The sequence below is a fragment of the Cherax quadricarinatus genome, chromosome 65, assembly GCF_038502225.1.
Source record: "Cherax quadricarinatus isolate ZL_2023a chromosome 65, ASM3850222v1, whole genome shotgun sequence".
NCBI lineage: Eukaryota > Metazoa > Arthropoda > Malacostraca > Decapoda > Parastacidae > Cherax > Cherax quadricarinatus.
In genome coordinates, this window is record NC_091356.1 from 13,437,293 (window position 1) to 13,454,455 (window position 17,163).

Below are 17,163 nucleotides of genomic sequence, written 5' to 3' on the forward strand. Positions count from 1 at the left end.
AGCAAGGGGGAAGGTCTTCATATTTGCGGATCTTCTGGGTCTCCCTGTGGCTGGCAGCTCCACCCCCTTCCACTACGGAGTATGGCAAGTAGGTGTCTGCCAATGTGGCAGCACATGTGTAGTCCCTGGCAATCTGCTTTCCATCCTTCCAAGGTAGCATAGTGGCTCCATCAGGACGCTTTTGACTTCCGTCAGACCTCTGCACTTGGGGTTATATATATATATATATATATATATATATATATATATATATATATATATATATATATATCTATATATATATATATATATATATATAGTATTATATACAGCTAGGAGCTTAAGATACTGGTAATCTTTTACCACTACCCTCTGAGTATAAAACACCGTTCTCACTCCTACATTGCCTAATAAAAACGCGGCACCTTAAATGTAGTCAGACTTGCGAGGCTTGCTCCACCTCCCGTTGCAGTTGCCAATATGCTGAAGACCTTTTGTAAATATGAATAATATAATGATTACGTATTAAAATATGATGCTATTTGGACCCTTCGAGAAATTTTAAGTGAAGGGGACAAACAGCTGCTGACTGACTGGGATGGAGAGACGCCATATTGAATTTAATGAGTGAACACTGGACTGAACTTTGCAATGCAATCATGCGTTCTCGAAGGTCAGTTGGTGTATATCGGCCCCAATCCGTAATTTAGAAATTTCTGACACGTTAGTGTGGAAAACAAGAATGGAAAAATAGGGGACATCGATTCTTCCTAGGAGCACACCTTAGTTAAGTGACGCTTACCCATAATGCACAGTAGTTTGGAGTGTTTTAAAAAATAATAATTGTGATCCAGTAATTAAATGGTAAGTGGTAATACGAATTTCCTTTCTAATAAGACTATTATAATTATGTCCAATAATTATATTATGTGTACCCAGCAACCATAATCATATACAATCCACACTTTAATTTACCAGAGTAGCTAGCTGGTTTTAATATTGTAATTATTAATTTAATGTCAGGTCTAGCTTTTTGTGAGTGTGGTAAAGTGGGCATCGAGAGAGTAACAGTTCGGCGACCTGCTGTGACTAAGTCCCGCTTATCTCACCCAAATTACATGCAGGTAATAATTCAGTTAATACCCTGTAAACCTCCTGCAGGTAATTTATTCATATAATAATAATTCATACTCGTCTTCCTCGTATCAAACCTCAGTACCTCTTCCATTCCCCGGGCACTTCTGTCAGTACATGTTTCAAACCGCTAGCCGTGATGCCACGGACTTTCAAACTCTGCTGACCTGACAGTATTTGAGGTCCGTGGCATCACGGCTAGCGGTAAGGAAGTTATAAGCTATTATGTAGCAACAGATGAACTGGTACACCCAATGTACAACTACGTGTAAAACAGGTCCTCCACCGCCCTACCAACCCACAATCACACCCACCACTACTACCACCATCTGGAAAGCCTAGCGAATCACAGGTGCAACTTAAATCTCCAGCAAGCAATGACAGCGCTCATCCCTTCTACGTTATGAGTTGTAGAACACCCTTTCACCATGACAACATTCCGCTGTGTGCAGAGTTTCGTCAAGCGTCACCTGGGACTGTCACTAGTACATCTGCAGTACACATGTACGCAACTTTTGCCTCCGTCTCACTAAACATCAGTCAAAACTTTCAACTAGCAGGAAGGATGAATATCAAATGAAAAAAAATAGCTTGATATTTCGTAGCATTTCCCTTTTCTGAAAATTTAAATTTTTTAATAATAAACAATTTTCAAGACATTTTAAATTTTCCTTATTAATAATAATAAAACGACGGAGTGATCAGAGGTAACTAAATGGTTATAACTATGACCATAATTTTTAAGGGGGGGGTGGACCGGTAAGCCAGCGGAAGGCCTCGGTCAGATGACCAAAAGCTCCAACGGCGGGTCATCATGTGACTAAGGCCCGCGTCAGGAAACACTTGTCCTGTTTCCTGACGAACCTTCCCTAACCTAAGTGATCAGAGCAGCAATTTTACAAACCAGTTTTCAGGCAGCAAAATCCGTTGCTTGTCGTGTGGACATTTAGAGATACACGAGGCTGCCTCCAGCCTCCTCCTCACTAGTTTAACAATGAAGGCATTATGAAGTCAAATTTACACACGTTCTTACAGAATGGTTGGTTAATGGAGTTTGAAGTCTGTCTACTACACGAGGGTTATTAAGGCTGCAAGTCACCTCTTTACCACCAGTCAAGAATACTTTAATACCTAAAATAATGATTAAAATAAACTGTCAGTGTATATATTAATATTATATTTATGGGAAGGAGTGAAGCTAGTATACGCGAGTCAAACAGTGCCTGTAGAATGAGAGGTAATCAGATTTAATACACGAAAGGGTATGGTTGATCTAGCTCCTTGGATCATGAGCCCTTTACCGGCATCAAAAAAGCCCTCCTAGCAAGGCCAATAGTGCAACTATTTCCATCGGAGTTTCCCCTGGACGCACTTGAACGCGTAGCGGATAAACCATCCCGAGAGATGGTAACTCCTAAGTAACAGTAACTCAAGCTCAGCTGGAAGGAAACCTGAAACTGCCGTAGCTACTGAAACAACGAAATGTTTGACGATATCCTCATCGCCTTACTGAAGCCTCCCAGCTTAGGATGACACTTCATTACCTCGTGTATGAAACTCATCCCGTGTGGCGGAATATAATAATGATATTTAGTCTTTGTTTACGCTTTGTGACTCTCACAGTGTATAAGGTAACGGCACACTTGCGAATGTTTCTAAGTTTAAATCAAACCAAACCCTGCCTAAGCATCCTGCTTTGTATGGGCCAGTAGGCCTGCTGAAGTGTTCCTCCATTCTTATGTTCCATCTTGCATACCTGCGTCCTGACGTCATTTATGACGTCTAAGGGAAGTCTCAACTTCCCCATAACGTCACAATGGCTTCACACAACCACAAGAATAGGTGTCCGAAATAGCTCATCAATGTTACATCATATTCAAGTTAACGTCTGCATGGTCATTACATAGGAGGGTGATGCCACCATAACAGGATGGTGAGGCCACTATATTATAGAAGGGTGAGGCCACAATAACATGGTTCATATGTACCTCAGTGGAAGTGCCTTCGGCTAACAATCGAAGGACATGGTTCAATTATGGAGTGGGTGGAGATGTGAGCATGTCTTCTTACACCTGGCTGCCCCTGTTCATCTAGCAGTAAATAGGCACCTGGTTGTGTACTGTTGTGAATGACAGGTTCCAGGGAGGATGGTAGTATACCTAAGCCAGGACTTTGGAATAAACTGAGGTAGGATAACAGCTCTTAGTCTGTAAAATCAACTGTGTAGAAAGCAAATCTTCACACACTGAAATTCTCTCATAGATCCATATACACATAGGAACATGAGAATGGAGGAACACTACATTAGGCCTAGTGGCTCATACTTAGCGGATCCTTCTCAAATCCAAGCCCCTTCACTCAAATATTAGTCAGACCCATTCACAAAGCCACCCACAACCTAAGCTTTAACGACCGACTAACCCGTGCATACATTGTCGTCTCTTGTGTTCATCTACAAGGAAATGAGTATTGGTCCAACTGACTCATGAAATCGTAATGGCGCGACTGCAAACAAACCACGGTATAGGTGGGGATTGAACTCCCCGTACCGTGGTTTGTTTGCCATCGTACACAAATAACCCGCACATAAAAGACAGAAGCTTACGACGACGTTTCGGTCCGACTTGGACCATTGACAAAGTCACACAGTGTGACTTTGTCAATGGTCCAAGTCGGACCGAAACGTCGTCGTAAGCTTCTGTCTTTTATGTGCGGGTTATTTGTGTATCGTTCCAGTCACGGTATTGTGCCTTTTTGTTATTTATTTGCCATCGTGTCATTACGATTTCGTGAGTCATGACGAGGGGAATTGAACTAGAGTTCATGAGGGCCACACTGGTGGGATTCATCTTTAAAAACCTGCATTTGTGGTCACAACCTAACCTCCCTATAAATATACCTAGTTGGATGAATCTTATTGTAGCCAGCTGGCCCAATGGCTAACGCTTCGGTGTGGAGTTTTACGACACACTTGCCGTGAATTCAACTTCCACCCGTACCGTAGTTTGATTGGTCCAATTCATGATCAACAGCCTCTCCCCGGAATCAAAGCACCTACCCCCCTTGAGGGGTAGCTCTGGCATATATCCCAATACACACAGCAAGTTGTGGCGTAAATTTCAACATACTACCAGTTGTAGTGTATATCAACACAAACTATCAGCTCTGTCAGCGCATCACAACACACAGTTCTCGTTTTTTTCAGATCGTTAAACAATACCTGTTGGCTAGTGTGATTATCAATACACACCAACAAGTGACAGTAGGCTGCGCTGATCACTTCTGCCTTCATAGTGACTTTCTTCCCAACAATTTCTTTACCAGAAGCGATCTATCAAGTGTGTTATCTAATCCTCTTATCTCAATTCTTTTGAATACTAACGAGAGACCATCATAAAGTATTATAACACCTGTGATAAAACCAATGTCTTACAATTACCCACCTCTCCTCACTGCTAATAATGACCAGGAGAAACTGACGAGCTAGCAGTGTTAAATACGTCAGAAATACAGAGATCACCCAGCGGGAAAGCGGCCATGACTGAAGTAGTTGGCCAGGAAAAAAAAAGTATAGGGAACCTCGTAAAGAAATAATGATAGAATTACCGACAAAACGTTAGGTAAGTGGCCACAGATGTATTGTGGCAACGTTTCGTTCTCCAGGAGTTTTGTCAAGCTCCTGGAGAGCGAAACGTTGCCACAATAAAATGTCCCATTAGTTGCATGTGTCTATTTACCCAACACACCTCGTAAATACGGCGCTTTTCGATTATATTCAACTTTATTATTTTGAGTAGTGTTAGGGGAGGTGAGGAGCACATCAGCTGACTCTCCCTCAGTTTGTTTACATTTGTGCTTAGTGTCTTATTCTGGCAGTTTTCAAACTTTTTAATTGCTATTGTTATTATTGTAATTATTAATTACAGTACAATGGTCCCTGAGGGTAATGCTAGTGAAAAGATGAGTCGCAAGCCTCTTTAAATCAACAGCTAGAAATTATCAAGCTAAGTGAGAAAGGCATGTGGAACACCCAGATAGGCCGTAAGCTAGGCTAAGCTTAGTGAGAAAGGCACGTGAAACACGAGATAGGTTGTAAGCTAGGTCAAGCTTAGTGAGAAAGGCACGTGAAACACGAGATAGGTTGTAAGCTAGGTCAAGCTTAGTGAGAAAGGCACGTGAAACACGAGATAGGTTGTAAGCTAGGTCAAGCTTAGTGAGAAGGGTATGTGGAACGCTGAGATAGGTGTGATAAATCACACAAACTCCACCATCCCCTTCAGCTTTCGTTTGACAATTACTTCTTCTAAAGGCTATAATACAATATCATTTTCACTGTTGCATCGTGTTTTATAGGCCTAGCGCTATCATACTGTAAATATGTTTTAGGCTTTTATATGCATTGAAAAGTGAAAAAAAGGCTGTGATTAGCTTTACGGCTGTGGTCTGAAACCTAACCCGCCGTATTAGTGTCTGAATAACATGTCAATATGTAACGATCGAGATTTAGTTTGAAAGATGGGTATGTCAAGAATCACTCAGATGAAGTCTGAGGTGAACACGTCGTGTGGGGCCAGTCTCACCGCAAGAAAACCTACTGATAATTATACCACGTTTCGCTTAGTGGTGAGATTTGTCGAATTAAGAAACACTTCACTGTGCGAAATGTTGTCTAATAAAATCTTACTCTATGTGTCTTTGCAATAACCTGAGTGACCAGCATGAAAGTGTGGAGATCTTCCTAGTCCAGAAAACTGTATTGCTCATTCAGCAACATCCACATTGTTGTCTACTTTTGCTACACAGCATCGCTGCCAACAAACACAAACTATAAATATTAACATAACACATTCATTACATAAGAACATAAGAAAGGAGGAACACTGCAGCAGGCCTGTTGGCCCATACTAGGCAGGTCCTTTACAATTCATCCCACTAACAAAACATTTGAAACCAAGTCATCCAGCGCTCCATAAAATAAAGATTCACACTCTTGTGCACATTACTAGGCACTCAAACGATACAGTGACTCCTACCTCAAGCTAAAACCACTCAAAAATAAATCCTAGAATCAGTTAAAAATAGTCAGCTGGGATATATTAAATAGGGAGTTAAAATTTCAGAGGTAGACACCTCGGTGATAAGAAACAATCGATAAAGTTGAAGCTGTTAGCAGACAGTAAAAATGAATAGGCAGAAAAAAAAAATATGTATTTTACGACATTCACCCCGTAGTGAATGCTGACTCGCACAGTCACCAAGAGCTGCACTGAGAGGAGCAAGTCTACATAAAGCAAGTAACAACGAGTGAAGTAGCACAAATCACCAGTGAGTCAATCATAGAAGGTAAGAAGAGCAATACCACAGAAACTGTTCCTTGAAATTTCACCATGTTAACCTCCCATCACTTGGGTGGTAATTTTAAACAACTTAGAAGCTAATAAACTTAACCTTCAGGATGAGCTAAGTAGGTTTACCTCTTTCAATTGCAGCACTTTCTATAACACTTAGAGAACAATCAAGAATCTCTCAACACCAGATAACAATCACCACAATAATAACAGTAACCATAAAAGGTAATTATGCAAGTAATATGTTGTACTTACGAAGGAAATAATGGCAGCGAGGAGGAGGATTTTAACTAACAAGTCGTCGAACTGCTCCAGGATGAGCTGTAGCAGACTCTTGCCCTCCTCAGCCGGTAACTCTGCACAAGACAACTTTGTTATAGTTACTAATAAAGTCAATAATACTGTTTGGCTATATGTCTTTTTACCATTATTATTATTATAATCAAGGGGGAAGCGCTAAACCCGGAGGATTATACAGCGCCTGGGGGGGGGGATGTGGAAGGCATTCAGGCTTAATTCGGGGAACTGGAGCACAGATCCAATTCCCTAAATCAAGAGCCCCTCACCAACATCAAGGAACCTTCCTTGAGGGGGTCTTTTTACCAACATTACTAGTATAATTACGGGAAAGCGCTAAACCACAAGGGGTCATATAGTTCATTGGAAACTGATTTAATTCGAGAAAGGGAAGGGTAACTAGTTTTTTTTTTTTAAATTAAAGTCCTTCACTAGCATCGCCACCTTTTCTAAAGGGTCAATGCTAACCTAGAAAGTGAATACATTTACTAACAGTAATCACGTTTCGTCCACAGAGTGGGCTCTATAAAAACAAATGACAAAGCCACTGTGTGGCCGAAACGATGTGATTAACAAAGGTATTATTTACTCCATCTTGTCGGTGTTTACTTATTACATTCCCAAAATACTCACCGTTGGGGCCATATTTCGCCTGGTAATCCTTGACTTGGTGGTCGGTGAGGCCGGTCTCTTGATTGACGCCGAATTTCTGGAGGATGTCCTCGACGGGATAGCAATGCGCGTCTTCCATGATGGGTGGCTGACGGCGGGCGATCTATTCTCTCTCACTTGCTCCGTCCAACTCTGCTACTCTGAAACAATGAAGAAAAAACACGCTCCTTAATTATCACAATTTATCAGGAACCAATAAACATACACGCATTACCATACACTCGATTGTGAAGTATATTTATGTTGAAGCTCTAAGCCCACTGGGGTCATATAGCGCCTGGGGAATGAGTGAAAAAATACGGAATGGTGGGGTTCGAACCCATGGCAAGTGAGTCCAAAAATTCCAGGCCAGTGCGTAAGCCACACGACCAGCTGGCTATAAGAAGATTCATTCAACTGGGTTCAAACCACACCCTAAACGTGGTTTGCAGTCGTGTTATTACGATTCTGAGTCAGTGTGACAAATCTGACCATAAGCGCCTTCTTACACTAGCATCAAGCGACAGGAGTGTGATAACAAATAGTGCCGAAAGAATACACAAAATACTCATCAATAGTGAAGCGATGCTGGAATGGGATTCAGGAGGTAGTAGTGCTGGAAGAATACAAAAATTGTAAATTAAAACTTTAGACGGGACCACCTGATCAAGCGCACACACACACACACACACGCACACACACACACACACACGCACACACGCACACACACACACGCACACACACACGCACACACTCACACACACACACACACACACACACACACACACACACACACACACACACACACACACACACACACACACACACTAAAAGATACAAAGGGCTGCAATCAGATCAGCCCGAGAGTTCAAAGTAATGCAACATGAAGAGATTAAAGAGCCTGAATTGGTGACTTTAGAAGGAAGAATGCCTAGTTGAGAAGGTCCTAGGTAAGGCCTCGGAAGACCTTGGTAAGGCCTTGGGAAGAAGACCTTGGTAAGGCCTTGGGAAGAAGGCCTGGGAAAGAGATGTACATCACCGAAACACAATCCCGAGAGGAATTGACGAGGCAAGGGAACAAAGGTTTATGTTAGAACTACACTTCGTTTTGTCTCAAGGTGGTATTATTATTATTATAATCAAAAAGAAGCGCTAAGCCACAAGGGCTATACAGCGCTGCAGGGTAGGGAAGGAAGCAAGGGAATTGGATGGCAGAAGGGAGGGGGGATGATCAGCAGGTTACAGAAAACAGCGGGGCAGGGGATAGTACGGGGGTAGAGGGTAGCAAGAGATACAAGTAGAAAGGGCTGAAAGTATCAGAATTTGTGAAGTAAGTCAGTCGTTGTCAAAAAGTCAATGAGAGAGTCCGGATGAAAGGTGGGTCCATCAGCGAGAAGGGAAGGTAAAGAGAGAGCAGCGGGGCGAAGACGACGACAGAGGTAAATTCTGCGTGCTCGTTGATAAAGTGGGCAGTCCAACAGAATGTGGCTGACTGATAATGGAGCTTGGCAATTCTCACAGAGAGGAGCAAGACGCCTCTCCATGAGATATCCATGAGTAAGACGAGTATGGCCAATGCGAAGACGGGAGAGAGTAGTCTCCCAACCTCGACACTGGTGATAAGAAGACGGCCAGTAACCTATACTCGGTTTAATAGACTGAAGTTTGTTGCCGAGCATAGTAGACCAACGTTGTTGCCAACGGGTGTGAAGGTGGGAAGATATTACAGCAAAATAGTCCGTACATGGAATACCTCTATAAGAAACTGGTAGGTCATGTACTGCTGACCGCGCAGCAGTGTCTGCCTGTTCATTGCCCTGTACGTCAACATGACCAGGGACCCAACAAAAAACAATATCTTTATGCTTAGTAAAGATGCGGCGTAGCCAAAGTTGGATACGGAGGACTAAGGGGTGAGGTGTATCAAATTTTTGTATAGCCTGTAAAGCACTAAGGGAGTCTGAGACAACCACAAATGATGACACAGGCATAGATGCAATACGGATAAGTGCTGTAAGGATGGCATATAATTCAGCAGTAAAAATACTAGCTGAAGATAGTAAATGCCCTTGTACGACGCTGTCCGGAAACACTGCTGCGAATCCTACGCCGTCAGAAGACTTAGAGCCATCTGTGTACACAGCAATGGCATGAGAATGAGAGTGAAAGTGGTCAAGAAAAAGAGAGCGGGAAGCGACCGTAGACAGTTGGGCTTTCGAGCAAGGGAGGGAGAAAGAACAGACTCGAACAGCTGGAACTTCCCAGGGGGGTAGGGAAAAGTGAGATGCTACATGTACATAGAAAGGTGGTAGTTGAAGAGAAGACAAGAGCGAATGAAGGCGAAGAGAGAAGGGACGGAGTAAGCAGGGGCGGCGAACAAATAAAGAATGTCTACTAATATCAGTGACCATTCTATAAATGGAAGGATTGCGGAGATCATGAGAGCGTACATAGTAGCGCAGGCAATGGGCATCACGGCGATCGGATAAGGATGGAACGTTCGCTTCTGCATAGAGGCTTTCGACAGGGGAAGAGCGAAAAGCACCAAGGCATAAACGTAATCCTTGGTGATGAATGGGGTTAAGGCTAGAGAGAGTAGCAGGAGATGCCGCTGAATAGATCTGGTCACCATAATCAAGTTTCGATAAAATAAGGGTGGAATGTAGGTGAAGGAGGGTTCGACGATCAGCTCCCCACGAAAGATGAGCAAGGGTTTTAAGAAGGTTCAGCCGGCTGTGACAAGTTGCCTTCAGAGAGGTAATGTGAGGTTTCCAGGATAACCTACGATCAAAGAGGAGGCCCAGAAACTTGACTGTATCACGTTCAGGGATACGTGAGCCATAGAGGTACAAAGGATGATCAGAGATGACAGAGCGTCTAGTGAAAGTGATTTGGTGGGTTTTAGTGCTGGAAAATTTAAACCCATGTGTGGTGGCCCAATTGGAAACACGGTCGACTGCATGCTGGAGAGAATCTGTAAGGAGGTGACAGTCAGCGCCTGCACAGGCAATAGCGAAGTCATCAACATAGAGTGATGACCAAATATTTGATGGAAGACTAGAGGCCAAATCATTAATAGCAAGGAGAAAAAGTGTTGTGCTCAGAACACATCCCTGGGGGACACCTTCAGCTTGGACAAAGTCCGGGGAGAGCACATTATTAACCCGAACACGGAAATGCCTGTCAGTTAAAAAGTTCTTAAGGAAGGATGGTAGATTGCCTCGAAGGCCTAAGGAGTGGGCTTGGGCTAAAATATTATACCTCCAAGTTGTGTCATATGCCTTCTCAAGGTCAAAAAATATGGCAATAACTGAGTGGTTATTCGCAAAGGCATTACGAACATACGTATCCAAGCGCAGTAAGGGGTCTATGGTAGAACGTCCCTTACGAAAGCCATATTGACGAGTGGAGAGACTGTTGTGTGTCTCTAAATACCACACTAAACGTCTATTTACTAGACGTTCCATTACTTTGCAAACTGCACTGGTAAGAGCAATGGGACGATAGTGGGAGGTTTCATGTCCCGTAGTGCCTGGTTTGCGGAAAGGGAGAACAATGGCGGATTTCCACAGCTGTGGAAGAACTCCTTGTGACCAAATAAGATTGTAAAGGCGTAATAGGACTGCAAGGGCTGACTGATGTAAATGTTGTAGCATACGAATATGAATGTCGTCGGGCCCAGCTGCCGATGATCGACAAGCTGAGAGTGTTGCCTCCAGTTCTTGAAGTGTAAAAGGCACATTATACTGTTCTTCTCTGAGAGAAGAAAAGTCCAAAGGTGCTAACTCTCTGGCAGACTTTGAGGAAAGAAATGAGGGGCATAGATGGAGTCCCTGAGAAATACGGACCAGATGATTGCCAATTTCATTGGCAACATCTAGTGGGTTTGCTATATCAACACCGGCAACCCGCAGAACAGGAGCCGGGTCAGGAGAATATTTACCACTCAGTTTTCGTACTTTTTTCCAGACTGCACTCATAGAGGAAGCAGAGGTGATGGTGGAGACATAATCTCGCCAGCAAGTGCGTTTAGCGTCACGGATGACACGGCGAGCGATCGCACGCTTCTGTTTAAAATCAAGGAGTCGCTCTGTGGTTCTATTGTACCGGTACCTGCCCCATGCAGCGCGTTTCAAACGTACTGCACGAGCACAAGCAGGAGACCACCAAGGCACGCATTTCTGAGAATGCCTGCCCGAAGTTTGGGGTATAGAATGAGAAGCTGCGGTGAAAACGGAGGACGAGAAGAGGTGTAAAAGCTCATCGATGGAGGACGAAGAAGGAACCTCTTTAAAAACAGTCAGGTGTGAGTAAAGGTTCCAATTTGCCCGATTAAATTGCCAGCGTGGGGTGCGAAGAGGTGGCGAATATGAAGGGGAAGTAAGAATGATTGGGAAATGATCACTGTCATGTAAGTCCGGGAGAACAGACCAAGTAAAGTCTAATGCGGCGGAGGAAGAGCAAACTGAGAGATCTATGCAAGAGAGAGTATGAGTCCGAGGATCAAAATGGGTGTGAGTACCTGTATTTAAAACATGGAGGGGGTGGGTGGCAAGAAAAGCCTCTAACTGAATTCCACGGGAATCACAGTGAGACCCTCCCCAGAGGAAATGGTGGGCATTAAAATCACCAAGTAACAGAATCGGTGGCGGTAATGACGAAACAAGGAAGGCAAAATCCGGAATAGATAATGCCCGAGAAGGAGAGAGATATAAAGAACAGAGCGTATACCACCTATGTAAGTGGATACGGGCTGCTGTGTAATGCAGCGAAGTATGAATAAATAGCTGATGGTACGGAATATCAGTGCGGAGAAGAAGGGCACTTTCATTAAAGGTCCCATCAGGAAAAGGATCTGAAGAATACAATAAATTATAGCCTGAGATGTGAGAAATAACAGCAGAGTGTAATTTTGGTTCCTGTAAGCAAACACCAACAGGGGCAAACTGGGAGAGTAACATCTGAAGCTCACCCCGATTACCCCTGAGGCCGCGTATATTCCACTGTAAAAAGGCCATGATTGGCAATGATAAAGATACTTGAAATCCGCAGGTAAGGGTTCCTACGGACTAGAAGGGTTAGAAAAGTCCACATGCGGAGGCAGTGGAAAATGTTCAAGCAGCGAAGGAACGGTGCGCTGTGAAGAAAGGAGTTGCGCAGATGGAGCAGAGGAGAGAGAAAGAGCGGAAGGTGGATCAGTGTCCATTGATGGTTTGGTCTCTGCAATATATTCAGAGATTGCTTCAAGTGTTTCGGAATTCAAAGATGTCGTATGGGAGACAATATTGGGAATGGTAGGGGGAGGATGAGTAAAGATTGGAACTGTATTGGACTGTACCAAGGTAGGGGGGGGCGAAAGGGTGGAGGGAACTGGAGAAGCGTGGCAGGGGACAGAAGAGACAGGAACCTGGGAGGTGGCAGAAGAGGAAGAAACTTGGGAGGGAACAGGGGAGGAAGGTACATTACGAGGAGGAGGGTGAACCTCTGCACTTGTAACTGAGCCAGTGAGAGGGGAAGAACTAGGGACAGAGACAGGGAGGGTAAAATGAGGAGGTGGAAGATGGGTAGGAGGTGTTACCGGACCTTTTTTTGACTTTTGAGAAGTAGAGGGACGATTGGGAAGAGGTGTCGTACGAGGTCTCGTCGATACTGAGGCTTGTAAGAGAGAACTCGAAGAAGCGAGATTAGACTGAGGCGTTGAAGTAGGGACGTCTGAGCCGAGGACAGCAAAAGGATTAGATACAGGAGTGATTATGGGAGAGGTAACCACAGAGGTGGGTGTAGAAGATGGGATACCAGAAGTGGGGGGACGTTTTGAAACACGGGAATAAGAAACACGTGGGAGTCTCCCTTGGAGGCGGAGATGAGAAACTGCCATGGCATAAGGGAGACCTTCTGTCTCTTTGAGGTAACGGATTTCCCGCTCGTTTAAATAGACCTGACAACGGCGAGAGTACGAAGGGTGAGCCTCATGACAGTTAAGGCAAGAGGGAGATCGATTGCAAGATGTATTAGAATGGTCATCGGCACCACAGACTGGGCATTCGGCGATAGATCTGCAATATTTCGCTGGATGGCCAAATCGCCAGCAATTTCTACACTGTTGTGGTGTAGGGATCACCTTTCGAACTTGTAACCGATGTCCTGCTATATAAACGGAGGATGGGAGTTCTCGGCTGTCAAAAGTTAAACGAGCCACATTGCTAGGGTATCGTCTCCGCCCACGGGCAGGAAGAACGTAAGTGTCTACCTTGAGGATTGGGAGATCTTGGAGTTCCAGCTGTTCTAGAATGTCGGTGCCACATGTCTGGAAATTTTGTTGAACTATGGTATGGGGCAGAATAACGGTACCACTACAAGAATTGAGGGAATGATGTTTTTCAAGGGTGACAGGAACAGTATCTATATGGGAAAGACGAGAGAGCTCACGAGCCTGGGTAGCATTCTGTACGGTAATGATGCGCGTACCGCTCTTAAGAGCATGAAAAGAAATATCTTTACCAACATGGCGTAGGAGTGCCTTGCCAATACTATGGTCAGAAAGATAGGCAGTAGAGGAAGTTGGTCGTAAAGTGAAGAATTTAGTCCACTGTTCAGTCTGAAACTGAGCGTGGAAAGGTAGTGAAGGACGTGTCGATCGTTTCTGAGAAGAACGAGAAGGTGAAGGTGGAGAAGTATCATCAGCAGGTAATTGTCGTTGACGTTTAGGCGTGGGACCAGAGTTGGTCCGACGTGGAACGGGTCGGCGATTTGAAAATTGCCGCACCGTAGAGGGAGAGGCCGGAAGCATAGTCAGAGGAGAGCGAAGGTCTGATAAATCGAAGGAGTCAGTCGAGGCCTCAGTACCTGAAGCGGGTGAGGAAACAGCACCGGCAATAGGTACAGAGGCATGAGGAATGTCTGAAGAGTGGTCCAAAGACGAGGCGGGGTCAGAACGGGGTGCGGTATCAAGAAGGGGCCCGGGGGTACCAGGTTCATGGACTAGGGCTGCCATGGTTAGGTTACTTCTTTCTTTTTGTTTTTAAGAAAAAAAAAGAAAGAAGAAAAGAAAATAAAAATAAAAAAAAGAAAAAAAAAAGGGGGGACCGGGGAGGGATAGTTCCTAGGAGGAATGAAAGGGCCAGAAATCTCCCTCCGCGCCCAAGAGGACTCGACACCGCTAGTAGCGCAGATGCAGCATGGAACCCGTGCCATACCCTACCCTTCATGCCAGTAAACCAGCAATCTGGGATAGCAACCTCACATCTGCCGAGCTACCTCGGTGGACAAAAGAGAGGGCGGCCGGATATCCGCCACAAAGCATACCTCCTTCAGCCACCACCCCCGGAATCCGAAAGGTGGCTTCCAGAGATACACCCGTCGCCCAAAAGACACCCAAAGCTACTCCGGGATACCGGAGAGGGATCGGGACATCCCTAGGCAATCCAGATTCCACGGCAAACTACGCCACCGCCAAGAAACCTCAACGGAATGGGATGGACCCCGGTGTCCTTTCCCCCACCTAGGAACTAGCGCGCCTGTGGGAGAAATCCCAAAGGACAAAAAGAGGAAGGGCAAAAGGGAGGAGTGGGGAGGAGGAGGAGGAAAGGAAAAAGGGGAGGATGGGGAGGATGGGATAGGGGAGGGGAGATTGGGGGGTAATTAGGTTCGGTCTGAGGAAGAAGACCGATAGGTCTAATTCCTCAGACCAAGAGCCTCTTCACCACGCCAAGGAGCCCCCCTTGAAGAGGTCAAGGTGGTAGAAAATTGAACGAGCTGCATGATTAAGAGCTGAAATGTGCACTCAATAACACCATTAAACTATTACGATGTGGTCCCTTTAGCTTTAATCGTTAATGCCAGATGACGCAGCTTAGAGGGTGGGACCAGGAGCCGAGACTCGAACCACTCCCTCTGTGTGTACATGAGCAAACAACATAAAATTAAGAAACATGAGATGAACTTTCTTAGAAAATATTAGCTCACGAACAGATTGGAAGATGGCTACAATGGGATCCAAGAGAAGGGGGCTTGTTTTACATATGTAGGAAGCTTTAAATATTACGACAAACTAAATATAGAAAACAGGACATTACGAGCATAGCTCTGCTCTTGTAGCTATAAATAGGTAACCGCAAATAGGTAATCTCTGGCATATACTTAGTAAAAAAACGCACTGCAACCTCTTTCTACAGTACTATCGCACACAGAATAAACAGAAATAAGAGTATGTTAGTTAAATCAAGGAACCCTCTTTCTCCCTTGATACAAAATTCACTGTAAATTGAGAAAAAATATCGTAGTCCTAAATCTTTATATTTACTCGCATGTAACATTGCAAGTGAACAGTGTCAGTGAGACGAGCGTGAGTCTCACTCGCGCGGCCTGTTGGCCACCTGTCCTACACCATCAATATGCTCTCTGACGCCTGTGAACTCACTTATCTCAATGATGTACAGTTGTACACTCTGCCTTATCTCTCAGGGGTTACCCAACTCCCTGTGGTAGTGAGGTAACCATCCAGTTTTTAAATTCTGATACCGTACAATTGTGGTTGGTTAGGTTAGGTTAGGTAAGGTTCGTCAGGAAACAGGACAAGTGTTTCCTGACGCGGGTCTTAGTCAGATGATGACCCGCCTTTGGAGCTTTTGGTCATCTGACCGAGGCCTTCCGCTGGCTTACCGGTCCACCCCTTTAAAAATTATGGTCATTTATAACCATTGTCTGTCTATATGTGGTTGGTTTATTATATTTACAATCTTACAACATGAGGCTGCGGGTAACCTGTAAACCACCAAACTAGAATACTTTAATACCTAAAATACGCATTAAAAGGAATTTCTCAGTATATGTACAATGTGAGCTCCATACCTCTCATTGTAAATACACAAATACACCCCTCTCGATGTGTATACATAAAGATAGTACACACCCTCAGTGCATATACTATCACAAACAGCGTGTAATGTCAATGTCCCAAGATTTGATTTATCACTTAACTCACTAACGGATTCATGTTACCTAAACAAAAAAACTCTGGAGGCATTACTTGACGATATACTATCTACAAATTATGCAAATAAAATATTAATTATTTATGTTATTACAGGTTCAGAAGTCGCCTCAAACATGCATCGCAAACAAAAACTTAATTTTCACTACTGAAAATGGATGGGGTTAGGAGGTAAGTCAATGCCAAATACAACACATTTTCTACGTGAACTGAGTATGTTACTCCTCATGGTTACACTGTTGACATATAATATTCCTGCTAATATAATAGCTAGTGGAGGATATATACACTGTGAGGTGTATGTTTCTCAGTATATTATGCTGAGAATTGACTTTAATCCCAATTTCAGGTAATAAAAGTATTGTCTGGTGGTGAGAAGTTGACATGCGGCCTTAATGACCCTCGTGTAGTACAGTAGATAGATGTTAAACTCTATTATTCAACTAGTAGCTCTTTCATATGGCTGCTTAACCTAGTAGACATTTTAGCTGTTTTACCCGGCTCCTTCTGTAACATGCTTCACCAAAAGATTTGTGACAAATAATTTTGTGACCCTCCCCTTGCTACTGTAACCATTTCTCGTGTAAATAGTTCGTTACTAGTGTAACATGCTGCTTATTCCACCACTACTATTCCCCTCTTTTCTTCCCGACCTGTCTTCTGGTCTTATCTGATTTTCTCGCTTACTTGTAATTTGACAATGATCCAGGACGGACTAAAAAGTGGTCGTACGTTTTCACTCAATGAGGGTTATTCGTGAAT

The 17,163-nt window shown here is 44.0% G+C and overlaps 1 protein-coding gene across 5 annotated transcripts in view; it reads right to left on the reverse strand.

Annotated features, from left to right (window-relative positions):
- Nucleotides 1-17,163, reverse strand: part of LOC128700542 (calcium-transporting ATPase sarcoplasmic/endoplasmic reticulum type) — a 155,042-nt gene that overhangs the window by 101,645 nt on the left and 36,234 nt on the right. For all 5 annotated transcript variants that reach the window (XM_053793802.2, XM_053793803.2, XM_053793804.2 and 2 more), the window contains exons 2-3: nucleotides 7,392-7,570; nucleotides 6,717-6,817 (exon numbers count right to left, since the gene is read on the reverse strand). In XM_053793802.2, coding sequence (XP_053649777.1) covers nucleotides 6,717-6,817; nucleotides 7,392-7,509 — 219 coding nt within the window. In that variant the 5' untranslated portion in view covers nucleotides 7,510-7,570. The remainder of the gene's footprint in view (nucleotides 1-6,716; nucleotides 6,818-7,391; nucleotides 7,571-17,163) is intronic.